General features: G+C 42.6%; 1 protein-coding gene across 1 annotated transcript in view; it reads right to left on the bottom strand.

The window, feature by feature from the left end:
* cbfa2t2 (CBFA2/RUNX1 partner transcriptional co-repressor 2) overlaps positions 1-13,232 on the bottom strand; it is a 37,068-nt gene extending 23,836 nt beyond the window's left edge. The window contains exon 1 of the mRNA XM_071494292.1: positions 12,983-13,232. Coding sequence (XP_071350393.1) covers positions 12,983-13,010 — 28 coding nt within the window. The 5' untranslated portion in view covers positions 13,011-13,232. The remainder of the gene's footprint in view (positions 1-12,982) is intronic.
* Between the last annotated feature and the right edge of the window lie 633 nt (positions 13,233-13,865).

Genomic DNA, 13,865 nt, shown 5'->3' with positions numbered 1-13,865 from the left:
CCAGCAGGCTCAGAGGCAGGGCCAGGTGGCTGTGAGAGAGGGAGGGGGTGGAAAGATGGAGAAACGAGGAAGGCCTTGCATCTGAAGCCCCATACTGTAATCCACATGCTATTGTAGCACATAGTAGGTGGCTAGTTGCAACTGACGTGACTGATGGACAAAGGCTGGTAGTAAAACAGATTTAAACCCAGGTGTAATCGCTGGCAGGTGGCAGATGAGTCAGCATGCTGACACATTTCATCATAGGCTGAAAATTGATCTCACTCAAGCTACAAACCTGACCTCACAGGCTCAATAATATCTAATTTCACCTCTCTTTTCTTTCCAGTAAAAGATCTGGAAACTTCCAGGAAATACAAGATTTCTCAACAACGGGGGTGGGGTATAAATAAGACGCAAACATGGTGTTACATTTCAGTAGGGTAGGCCATATAATTTTAGCATATCAAGAAAATAATTCATTGGTCAGTTCAGGAACTGATGAAGGAGTACATACTTTTCCAATAATTTTGTGCCATCAGCTTGGTATTAGTTGGCTGCAACTAATAATTAGCCTACCTGCATTATCGATTAATCTACATCAAATAACCTTCTGAATAATTAGTCCATGTTTAGTCTAAATAAGGTAAAAAATGATGGCAAATGCCCATCAAAAGCCTCTGACCCCAAAACACCAAACCTGCAAGTTAAAGTCAAAACAGAAGAGCAAGAAAATACATTTGAGATGATGTAACAAATAGCTGATTAACTGTCTGTGGAATGAGTAAGCCATGGGTGGAGTTGATTAATTGTTTCAGCACTTAATGTTTGTCTTAAAAGAAAACATCATTTCCCTGAAGAAAGCTGCACATAGCATCATCCAACATGTCAAAGAGCCAAATATGTGCAAGCTTGTTTTTTTTTTTTTGTTTTTACAGAAGTTACCCTTAAAGAAAAAACATTAAACTGGTCATCAGATTTCTGGGGGATTATAAAGCAAAATAGGCAACAGCTTGAAGTCCATACACTGCACTATTCAAAATGGTCCCAAAACAGATGAGGAAATAATGCAACTATACGCATCATTTTTGTAATGGAAAGTCAGCATGTATGCCTGCTCACTGTACAGCTTCCTTGTAGCTGCTCAGGCCTCATGCAGCTGTTTGCCATTGTGTGCATGTGTGTGAGATAAAGAGTGAGAGAGAACGACGGAACAAGAGAGCATGCAGCATCTGTTTCTGTTCACACGCTCTCTCACCAAACTTCCACTTTTAGAAAAAGTAAACAGCATTTTTTTTTTTTTTTTTAGAGACAGAAAAAAACAGAAAAAGACAGAAAAAAAAACGAGAGGAGGAGAGGAGGGAATGGCGGATCATAAGACTTGATGACTGAGTAAACGAGATAGGAATCTCTAATGTCAGAGCACTGGTTTTCTACATGCATCTTTGGGCATTTAAAGTCACAGAAAGTTTGAGAATTTATAGATAGATACATTTATTTATTAGAAATAAAGCGTCTGGGTAATGTGTGTATATGCCTCCATTTATATGCATTTGCATTGCTCTGGATTTAACCTCAAGACATTTTCAAAGCATTGCTCAGTGTTATTTAATATTTTCATATAGGTAAGCAAAACGTATTGTGGCCTCAGCCATATAATCTTAGTCTTGCCATATAAAAAATATGTAATATCCATATAAAAATAGTCTTGCACCAATAAAGTAAGTTTGTAGCTGACAACCATCTCCATCCATTCAACTTTAACACAGCCCTTATACTCCTGAAATTTGAAATATGAAAAACAATACACAGCCCTGTAGTTTTTTTAAAAACAACCTTAACAACTAACTCTTGCTACTTTTTACTGTGCTGTGTTTTAGATGCTGTGTTAGTGTTCATGCCCTTTATTTAATGACATATTCTATATTATAAAGTTTTGTTTGTTTTGGTGCAGCTATGACAGGGACCTATGATGTTGTTGCCTTGGCAATGCACGTCCATGAATTTGGGGGGGGTGGAGCTTCTGATGGAGTTTTCAAGGGAGGAGTGTATTGGTTTTGCTGTTGAATTCAAATATCACCTGTAATATCTTTCTTAAGCATTTTTTACACTATCTTTAACTCTTCATATCTGGGCTTTCACACCAACAATAGCAATACACCAAAAGCAACATCAAGGAGCTCTACTGGTGAGAGCATGGTTCAGGAGAATGCAGGTAAAAAGATAAAATATTCATAACACTAACTAACAACTTAAGGCTTAACAAATGCAAAGACACTAGATTGGTGGTTTACACTTTGAGGTAGGGGTCTATAATTATAGAAAATCAGTAACAGCAGCAACAAGTTGTCCTCCATCTGCAAGCTGCAACAAGTTAATACAGGGTTTGGGGTTTAGGGTTAGGGTTTTAAGGTTTAGGGTTTCTGGTGTAAGTAGCTTGCTAACATTTTATTGGCTAACATAATGAAATCCTGGATGACTGTAGATTTCTTTACTGTAGAAAGTAATGCTTTTTTTTTTTGCTGCATTATGTTTCATTTTGTTTGTTTTTTAGTTTTTTGGGGTTTTTTTTGTACACAGTTATGCAATGGGTACGGTGAAAAACTAAATACATCAGATGGACATCTTGATATTTTCATCTACAGGCTTCCACTGTAGCTAGATTCAAGAGGGAAATTGGGAAATGTGAGATATCCTCTCATGAAACAAGGTCCCTTGGGCAACAGGCCTCATCAGCGCCGCTGGGTGTTGAAAAAAAATAAAGACTCTACATTCAACACTCACTGTGCAAGTGGAATCATATCATTTACACAAGACAATAAAACTCACACATTGAGAGAGCATTTTGTTCTCAGCACTCACTGAGCAGTTTGAAAGGGTAATCTGAGTGATGGGATTTCATTGGGAGAGTTGCTGCCAAATCAGTGTGAAATGATGACAGAGATTTTCATAAGCTGGAAAAAAAAAACTCCACTATGGTGCTGCTTTGTATTCTTTTCCCAGCCACAGCTTCGTACAGTCAGAAGCTTTCCCACCTCACACTGCGTTAAATCAATGTTTGTGGCTGTTTCGGTGATGTGAACGTGGCCTTATCAATTACCAAGCTTCTCTATCATCATATGGTGTGGAAGGGGAGCCAGAACAGCTCATTCTCTGGCCTGGCTCCTACCGGCCTGGTCGTCACTGGGCAGGAGATCTCTGTGGGGCCCTGACACAACGAGAGTGAAAGCAAATAAAAGAAGTTGCCTCATGACGGCCTGCATACATTTTGTTATACTTGAAAACACCACAAAGACAAGTGACAGCAAGATGACTTCCACTTTGCACGTACAGATGCCCAAAGATAAACAAAACGTATAAGCTATAGTTTTCACGCCTCTGCCAATCTGTTGAAACAGTGCTGCTATATTATCAAAATACAAAAAGAATTTGTATGATTAAAAGTTGCACTTGGCAATGTAAAAATGTTATTTTGCATCACCCTTGGCATTGACAGCCCATCATTTTTTGCAGAAGATGAAAAGAAAATACAGAGAGACCACAGCAAATGGGTAAAATTACTGGTTTGCTAGGCTAAACAACCAATCGCACTGCCAAAGTGGCCACATGGCTGCCAATAAGAGCTGACTAGAGTCACACAGCAAAAACTGCCACTACCGACGGCAATAAATGCTCAGCGTTGACTGAAAAACATTGGTTCATTGTGTCTATAAATGTGATTATAAAAAAAATGTTACATATCCAGATGTCTGTCTTTCGATCTCTGCCTCTCCTCTCTCCCTCTCCCTTTCTGATAAAAACCTCTAAAAATGTAGTTCTTCATGTCGTTGCTATTTTTCCCACCAAATCTTATCATTGCTGCCCCCTCCCCTCGTCTACCCATCTTACCAGCATGCTTCCCCTCCTTCTCCTTCCCCTCTTTCCCTCCATCTCATCACTGTTCAGACTCCTGATTTTGGCTAATCTGATGCAGCCATAGATTTCCTGATCTTGCATGGCCACATTTTCCATTACATCTTCTGCAGCACATTTATCTAATAGGGACACGTCATTTTCCAGGTCCATGTCTGTCTGGAGGACCGTTTACAGTAAGGAAAAAAACACAGCAAGAGATCACATAAGATGCTTCTTTGGAGTAATCAAGGCTAAAGCGAGGGCCATTTTCTGTCTATCTGCAGGGTCAGATAAAAGATAGGTCATATGCACACAAAAAAAGATCGTGTAAAGCTCTGTTTTACTGTACATGCTGGTTCTGGGCAGTGAAATTTCAAGATTATTGAAGGGTGGCGGGAGGAAGCGTGAGGTTCCCAGAACATCATCCAATCCACACACACATACACTAACACACACACTTCACCAACCTCAAATACCAAAGAAATCGAAAAAAAACCAAACATCTAAATCTATTCTTCTTCCTCCACTTTTAGATAAATAGCAGTTGGCACACCACAAAAATGGTCCTTGTAAGCAATGTGGCTGAAAGAGATAAATCATTTCACAAACATGTTCAATGACATAGGCATAGTTTTCAGGGCAAAGGCTGTTACCACTTTCTGTTATCACTTGGAATGTGGTTTAATGTCAGCCAAGCATAGGTGTTGTATTGATATCCCTGCTTCTGTGGTCAGGTGCTTGCATAACTTTAAAAGGTCTGCTCTTCCTTGGATAGCAAACAGTATTTATGGCACTCAATTAAACCACTTTTTACAGCCTTGTAATAATCTGATGCTCAAATAAACACAGACATGGCTGGAGACAGCAGAAAGTTTGCTTCCTACGGGAAATTCACACCACCAGCATTTTTTTGAGCATTTCGATTTGACATCCGTCTCAAGGGGAAAAAAACGCTTCCTATTAATGTGTCAGTCTCCACTGACACGGACAGATGCGTCATAGATACTCTGGATCCTTTTGTGTTTCTCAGGCCATTCAAATCACACATATCTCTTGTTTGTTTGTTGTGACTGGCGGAGAATAAATCAATTACTACACAAAAGCAATGCAGTTTTCTTCCTGTATACTTCCCGTACAATTTTGGTCATTTCAATTTCTGACATTATCTGATATTAGAACAGCTGCTTCTGTAGTGATGCTGTAGTCGGCGCACTCGTGTGTCAATATTGGGTAAAACATATGCTATGTTTAGCATGCTGCATTGTTTAAATTAGCTGGTGGTTGTCTTCTTCTTCTCTGCCTTTTCCTGCTACAGTGCTCCATTTCTTTTGCACGTGCCACCAACTCTACCAACTGCATTTGTATCCTCATGTGACCAGGAGGCCACAAGATAACATGTTCAAAGCGTCTCTCCATAGAAATGACTAGTGGCCAAAAATGTCACAAAGTATGTTAAATGCACCATGTGTGCATACAAGTTGTGCCACATTGCATCATAATACAAAAAAAAATGCATTGTGGCATTGTTAACTGTTTATACTATGGAGTGTTTTTGTAAAAATGTATGTTTTTGATGGTCAAAAATGCTTGTGTAGTTTGGAAGGAAGGATAAAAAGCCTTTAAAAATAATTTGTAATCATTTGGACTTGGCATCAGTTCAAAACATTACTGATTCTCTGAAGGCTCATTTACAACTCATCCTAAAGACATTAAAAACAAATGTGTGGCTGGTCAGAGGGGTCCCATGGTTTCCTGACACAAAACAACCACTGACTGGTACTTTACCCCCTCCTGACATCCTACTGGCCCAAACACGCCTCTCCCCTCCCCTCTCTCCCCACAGTCCACCGTCCCTCTCTTGCCCCCCTCTGTCCTCCCATTCCACGACTATTGTGCCTTCCTTCTCAGGCATCCTCATATCACCCATAACAAATGGGTCCCGTATTTTCCTCTCTCTCTCTCTCCCTCTCCTCCTCCCCCTCCTTTCTCTTATTTTTCTCTCTCTCTCTCTCTCTTACTCTCCCTCTTTCTCTCCTTCACTCGGTGCCGATGAAAGGCAGGCATTGAGCCGGCAGTGGCATTCCAAAACCTCAGGCCTCGGCTCCAGTGTGTCTGGCTATTCAACACTGCTGGGAGCCATTAGTTTAAGTAAGGCCTGACCCGCCTACTCACCCACGGAAAACCCTCAGATCTCCTATTACACTCGGCACACAGAGGGGAGACACACGGCTGCTCTTCGGGTGCAACGAGTGTGTGCATGTGTGTAAATACAAGACGGAGACAAAAAGACATGAGTAAATAGTTGAAGTGCGGGTATGAAAGAGGCCGAGAGATGCATGTATGAGTGTGTGTTTATGAGCGAGAGGGAAAGTGAGTGGGAAAGTGTCTGTGTTGTTATGAGACAGAATGAGAGAGTGGCTGCATGTGTGCTTAAAATTTATGAGCAGCGGGTCACACGCTCACTTGGCTGCATCTTCCTGAAGTTTCCACACAGGGAGGCCAAGTGCGTAGCCAGACGCCAAACCCTTCTCACCAATAACTCCCCTTAAACGATATTCAACAACCACGCTCTTTTTCGAAGTCTCTCCAGCCGCTCTCTTGTTTAACTTATGTACCAGATACACTGTCGGGGATATCCATCTATGGCACTCACAATTAAATCCTTAAATGCACCAATTTTGCTAATTGGAAAATGATACCACAGATCACAACTCACTCCTTTTTGCCAGCCTCACCCAATTGTCGGCACATAAACATGAATGGTTCTCATAAACAACCCCGTGTTTGGGAGAAACTGTGTGTTAAATGTGTGTGTGTTCACTAAGATACGGACAAGCCCACACACAGACAGTAACACATACAGTTAGTAACTGTGCAGTGGACATTCCTCTCAGTACAGCAGGCTTTATTTTAGTGACAGTACTGTACATTGTTCACAGTGTTCCCGTAAAAGATTTGGGACTGTTTTCTAAATGACATCATTTAAAGGTTAATACGAGGGTTGTCAGCGAATATTCTAAATTCAATTATGAAATTGCATTGTTAAGAAAAAGTCCACACGTTCGACATTTGTTCGGTAGACTGTGTAAGCTACAGTTAGCCTAGCCTAGCCTACCATTCCAGCACTATCGACCTGAGGGCACGTCACGAAAATATGCAGACAAATAAGCACTTCATGCAAACAAGCAGTTGCAACTCTTGTTGCATTGGTTTACAGGCATCACTGTTCACTTTTTCTTTTTCTTTTTTTTTTTTGCTTGTTTTGTTTTGTATATTCAAATGTCATTTTTGGCCAGTTTTGAAAGTGATAGCTGACACAAGACTGTGTAAAAGGTGTCGCTCCAAGAAGACAAACAAATGCCTTCATAACTTGTTTCCACTACTCACCAATACAAGACATACATTTTAGAGGTTTTAATTATAAAAAGCATGATTAAATAATTCAAAAAAATAAATATATTTTTCCTTGATGGCTTAATAAACCATTTTAAGTGTGAAAATGACTTAAATACCAAAGAATGGGTGTCACTGATGGTGAAAATGGTGGAAAATTGTACAATATCATTAGTTTGCCTTAACCTTGTCTTGCACATGTGTACAGAAAAAACCTAAGAAGAGAGACAAAATGTGTAGTATTAGTTAAGTATTAGTGGGAGCAATACATTAAGCCTTAAAATAGACACTAGGCACGATTAGCCTGCTGCTCTCTATTGTCAGTGTTATCACAATAACTTGAGTCATAACAATTCCCACTCTTGTCACAGCCATCACGCTGAGCTGCTTCAATTAAAAGCAGATCTCCAGAAGGCGAAGAATGGAAAAGATGTCTTAACTGAGAGGCAGGCGCTGACAACGCCACCTACAATATAATGTTACTTTATACTCTGTGTTTTCTTAGCCTGATGTGTGAGGAGCCTCCTGCTACCAGCAGTTGATTCTATATAAACCTCCCATCTCTCGCTCCCTCTCTCCCTCAGGCTGCAGGAGCAGCTGTGTTGTTCTCTTCCTTGGTGATGACCACACCTGTGATCTGCAGGTGGTTCATCTGGCAGCAGAGCCGGGAACACCTGGCCAGGCAGAGATAGAGCCTCAAGGCTTTTCTCTCTGTGTGTGTTTGTGTGTGCGTGTAACAGTTTTCGGGATTTCTGAAGGGCTCAATTAAAGCTGAGGGAAGATAACGGCTGGCTTTGCTCACACAAACACACCCACACACCCACACACACACACACACACACACACACACACACACACACACACACACACACACACACACACACACACACACATTCAGAGGCATGTGTTGGCATTTCCCAAGGTTAAGCCTCAGGGATGTTTGGACTTGTCAGTGTTGCAATATAGTTCTCAATTTGTGTGAGTGGAAGTCATGGAGCGGGGGTGTATTTACAGTTGAACTTGTTCTGCCGGGTTTTTTTTGTTGTTTTTTTTTTTTTGTTGTTGTTGTTTTTTATCTCAAGACATAACAAACTAAACCAAAACCTCCTCCTGCCTTCAAAGTTGTTCCTGATTAGTTTTGCTGGAAAAAATAAAATGGCACAAATATCTCCTAACAGAACAACAGTGGACTGCGGCAGCACCTGCTTTGTTGCTGCCCTGCAGATCCACCGCGGGTAGAACATCTCGCTACAGTGCTCTGCTAGGACAAACAAGCAAAGACAACAGGCAGAGACACCGGCTGAGGACAAGACACATAAACAACAGCAGCCAGAACACATTCCAGCCCGGGAGCAAGAGCAGACGGAGAGCAGTGCAAGTTTATGTGTGTGTAGCAGAAGAGCAGGCCCTGATTTCTGACAGCACAAGGCCCAGCAGGAGTGAAATCAGAGATGGGACAGATGAGGTGAACTTGACAAAAGTCATAAAACTCACAACTGACACGTGGGCAGAAGAGAGCTCGCGAGAGATGTTGACTTGAGCTAAGATCCTGTGTCACAGCATGTGTGTGTGTGTTTGTGTGTAAGATAAAGTGAGACTAGGCCGAGGTCACAAATCACTCTCATCGCTATCTGTCAGGATGTGATTATCTGGGTCAGAGACTTTGTTGAATGTACTTGTTTCAGCTCATAACTGATGATAAAACATATCTATTCCTTCAATAAAAAGAAATATTGCTAACAAAACAAGAGTAATAACTTATAAAACTTTATATTAAAATGGGGCAAAAGTGACAAGTGGAAAGAGGATATAAAAGAAGGGGGGGGGGGGTGATGTCGCCTACATCTCGTCAAACCATGGACTGAGACTTCTCATAGAGTCTTCAGTAAGAGCTCATACGCAGCTGGATGTCAGCTTTTCTCTGGGCGATGACAAGCCAGCTGCAGTTGGACTCTGCATGGTGGCCAAGACAGATGAGTGGGGCTGGAGAGAGGAATAAAGACACAAAAATGCAGACGGAAAAAGGAGAGTGTGCACAGAAAGGCGGAGAGGGAAGGAAGAAAGAGAGAACAAAAAGGGATGGAGGGAGCCCGAACGTGAGACAGAAACTGGAGGTGAGAAAGAAGTGCTGGAGTAACCCTGGAAAGCATGGAGAAAAGGGGGAACCAATGCTAACTCCTCTTTGTCTGAGCCACGAGGGAAATGATGGGGGGGGGGGGCATTAGGAGTGGGAACAGAGAAACAGGGGCATTAAAAAAAAGGATAATATGGCGAGAAGTTCCCTTCACTCTGAAGTGACTGTGTCCTTTTGTCCCCATCCAATGTCCCTCCACTTAAAGCAGAATAAATGCCTGCACACAATCATGGAACCTGCATCCCACCATCCCAATGAAGGATAAATGTCTTTTTTTTTTTTTTTTCCACGATGATTTAAATGAAACACTTTTAACAGAGGAACGCACAAAAGACGCATTAATCCCTTTTGGTCGAATGTTTCTAAAGGCATATGACAAATATGCAAAACCACTCTCAAATGCTGCGAGCCACCATTATAGAATAGTCAAATGTGTCAAAGCAATGTTTACGCTGCCTGGTGACACCTGAATACAGAGGTCATGGTGGTGGCTGGCAGTGTAACAAAATAACAGTGTTAACAACGCTCAGGAGCCGGGCTGAGACATGCAATCAAAAGTGAAAAGCCCAGAGCTGGGGTATCTTTCAGAGGCGGAGAAGCGGTGGTTTGTCAGGGCGCTAGGCAAGCGCGGACACTCTAATAGCCCTCGTCTCCTCTACGGCTGGTATTTCTGAGGACTGTTGTTGGCGGGTGATCCTCGGCGCAAGATCACATCTGGATCCTGTCCTCCCAGCCGCTCCGTGCGGGGCTGCACAGCAACAAGAAACAGCTGTGCAAAACTGGCTTCAATTAGCTTCACATTCTCCCTGACAGTTAATCCCTTTCTACTCTCCTTCTCTCACTGTTTTTTTTTTCCCCCCCTTTAACTGTTCGGTCACTCCTCTCTTTCTCTTTTTTTCTTTTTTCAAGCCTCGCTTCAGGTTGCCACACTGTCTGAAATAATCGACAGGGGAACACAGTGTGCTGAATTGGAAACAGACATCGGGACAGAAAAGCTCAGAGGTCTCACGAAACACAGAACATGACAAATCCTATCTGATGATGCTGTTTGCAGTGGTATGGGATTCAACACAAGAGAACTTGATAATAGGCTGCAGAGATGATGTATTTTCATTTCCTGTCATTCGGTAGTAAACGCTTCATTACAATTACGGTTCATTTAAATCTGAGACTCCAATTGTCACAGCATGCGGTCCTTAACAGTAGATATATGACACTTGCAATTAAAGCCTGTTTAAATTGTAATTTGGTCACATATTATTACTCAAACAGAAGACGCCAGATTCTTTGTTGTGGTTCTCACATGTGGAGCATTGGGCAACAGAAATGACCCCATAAATCCAGCGTTTAAACATCTCTTTTTCCCACTAAAACCACACTTAGCAAACACATAAGTGTGATCCAGCAGTGCAGCACACTGAATAAAATGTTGTCGCTCATGAGTCATTAATCAATCTCAGTTCAACTTGAACCAGTTCAACTGCGCACCATCTTGACTCAGCTAAACTGCAGCGGGGAATCCAGCTCAGATTGGTCCCCTGATAGGAAATGGGAGCCAGATTTGAGGCAAGGGAGCCGATCTGATGGGACTGATGAGCAAATCTGGAAGATTCTGCAGTCATTGTAGCCCTGAGGCCCGAGTAAAACACTAACAGGTGGTAGTGCTGGTGGAAGAGACCCACGCAGAGACCAGAGGGAGTGAGAAGGATACTGGGCTCACAGCCTGACACACACACACACACACACAGACACCAAGGCACATGCATTTGTTTTTTGTTTTTTTTTTTTTACAAAAACACAGCCAAATGCATGCATGACACATTGCAAAGAAAGAATCAAGCACTTGTAGCACACGGACAAAAAGAAAAAAACAAATGCATTTGAAGCACCAGTGTTCACAGGTTCAACATGCGTACCTGAAAAAGACATATCTCATGCATGCAAACACATTTTCAGACACAAACAGCCCACAAAGACAAGAAACTGTGAAGGGGTGACTCAGAGAGAAGATCTGCAGGCACCCCTCTCAACCTCCTGCACAGGCAAATTCTCCCACATGGCAAAACACAAAGGGCCCACGTCTGGCAACGCTAACAGCCCACTCAAGCCAAAACCAATTAGGTCTCTAATGCAAACCTGCAGGGCCCCTTTGTCGTTTATTTCCCCTTTTAATGTCAGAGGATTGGAATCTGACTCTACAACCCACCCGAACGAAAAGAAGGGAAAAGGCAAAAGGGAAAATTATCAGGGGTTCCAAATTATCCACATGTTTTTGAGTAGAGCTAATTGAATCAAGGGAGAATGGAAATGATTGACTAGTGTGAGCGATGTTGAGGCTACATGATCTTTAACACATTTTCTCCCAGTGTACACACAGCGTCCCAGCTTCCCAGAGGGCTATTCAGCTTTCTGCATAACATCAAATTATTCCAACTAAACAGCGATTATGGTAAAACAGAAGAATACACATATTTGATCTGTTTTTAGTTGGAACCAAATTTTCCAAATTAGGAGTTGCTTTCAAACCCAGCATCCACCAGGTTTACAGTTTCATATTACAGTACACACTCTGCTGCTCTCTGGTGGCCACTGTAGCTCCACCATCATCATCACTGTCATCATCACCTCATCACCGTCAGCGTTTACAGTCATCTCTTTGTCATGCCATTATTATCTGTGGTGGAAAACATGGGAATCAAGTGGACACAGGGAGGGGGGGGGGGCATGGGGAGTCACAGTGCCACATGGGAGCCTACAGTGGAGCCCTCAGACTCCACTGACCTCACTTGCATTGCAGGACTGTACTATTGACCTCTGATGTAAAGCAGGAAGAAACCACAGGCAAAGGGGTGGGGGTGGGGGGTGGGGGGGGACACCTCCTCCTGGCATCAAGCAGTAGCTCCAGCCTGGTTTCACACCGCCTGGTGTTTTTGTCTTGAAAAGCGGCAAACTCCAGATGGTGGAAAGACAGAAAAAAAAACTTTGCCTGGTGGATTAAGGGCTCCAAATCCTCCACTGAAAAGACACATAGACTGAACGCTGCTATTCAATCAAATAGGGGCATAATAGCTGTCTTGTGGTGGCTATATAAGGGATAATGCATTCAATAGAGTATGTGTTATGCATAGTTTATTCTCACTCTTTAATGGACCCTAATGAGCGTAGGATCTCAGCAGACAAAGAGATGACTGAGTTTTTGTTTGGTCATCATGAAGATTTCATATGATCTGAAGCAACACATTCTGAAGACTTCGCCCTCTCTGTGGGAGAAGAATCTGAAGATAATAGAGAGGAGAAGTTTTTTGGTTTTTTTTTCACATTATAGAAATACAGCCTAGATCTGCTATATTTTCATCTCATGTCATTCAAGCTATGACAGCCCTTTTTATCTGAGACCCTGGCACTTCATTATGTCTAAGCTCTCCACAAACGTGAGGACATGAGAGTCATTTGTTATGACTCAGCATAGCGCATGACTGTGTGCAGGTGCAACCTTTGGATAAAAAAAAAAAAGGAAAGGTGACCCAGGTGTGCTGCTTCTTTTTTACTCTGCATGTTAAGCATAATTTCAAGTCTACTCACAGTTGAAGACACTCGGCATTCCGACCATTGCTCCTCGTATTTTTGGGGTTTAGGGTTTTCTCTCTCTCTCTCTCTCTCTCTTGGCAGAATGATTTATACGATCGTCTGTCAAACTCCTTCAGTTTCTCCACTGGATTAAAACACTTTAAAAACTCATGCGAACCAAAGAAATAGAGTTAAACGCGGTCTGCAGGGGACGATATCGATCCGGTTCTCCAGCAGCCGTCAGGTGTTTAGTCCCCGGCGCTGCGCGGAGCGTTTGAGTGGGCGGTACTAATTGTAAGCGTTTAATCAGACGCACAAAGCCGCTCCGTTACACCGGGGGGGGGGGGGGGGGGCAGTGCTCTCAGTGATGATTAACTCCGAGCTGCAGCAAGAACACACCACAGCTCAGCTCATAATCCTCACGGCAGACTCACTCCAATGCATTGAGCCGGGCCGTGTGATACCTCGATTTATTGATGGGATGGTTTGTTTGTTTTTTTTGTTTGTTTTAAGTCTGGGATGATCAACACAAACTGTCACTGAGACAAGCAAGCGCGATGAAACTAAAAAAAAACAACAAAAAAAAACAAGATGCATTGCAATCGATGACACCTGCAGTTTAAACATGTGGAACAATATAAACGTGCGTAAAACAAAAGTTGGACATTGAGTGTGTCGGCGGCTGAGCGTCATCACACTGAGGGAGCAGCGTCCACACACACTAACCCACACAGTCACACTGGACCTGGACCCGCTCCAGGCCCTCACGTATTATTCTTCTTTACAAGCATAATATTTGGATGCTGGCTGAGAAGGCTGCGAGCTATACCAACCCCCAACACACACACACACACACACACACACACACCATTATCCCCCCCCCCCCTACAGCCACCCA

Source organism: Trachinotus anak, unplaced genomic scaffold (genome assembly GCF_046630095.1).
Source record: "Trachinotus anak isolate AG129_WGS33_773 ecotype Australia unplaced genomic scaffold, CSIRO_AGI_Tana_v1 ptg000013l, whole genome shotgun sequence".
NCBI classification, from domain to species: Eukaryota; Metazoa; Chordata; class Actinopteri; order Carangiformes; family Carangidae; genus Trachinotus; species Trachinotus anak.
Note: the sequence above shows the minus strand (reverse complement) of the source record. Positions and strands in the feature narration are given on the sequence as shown.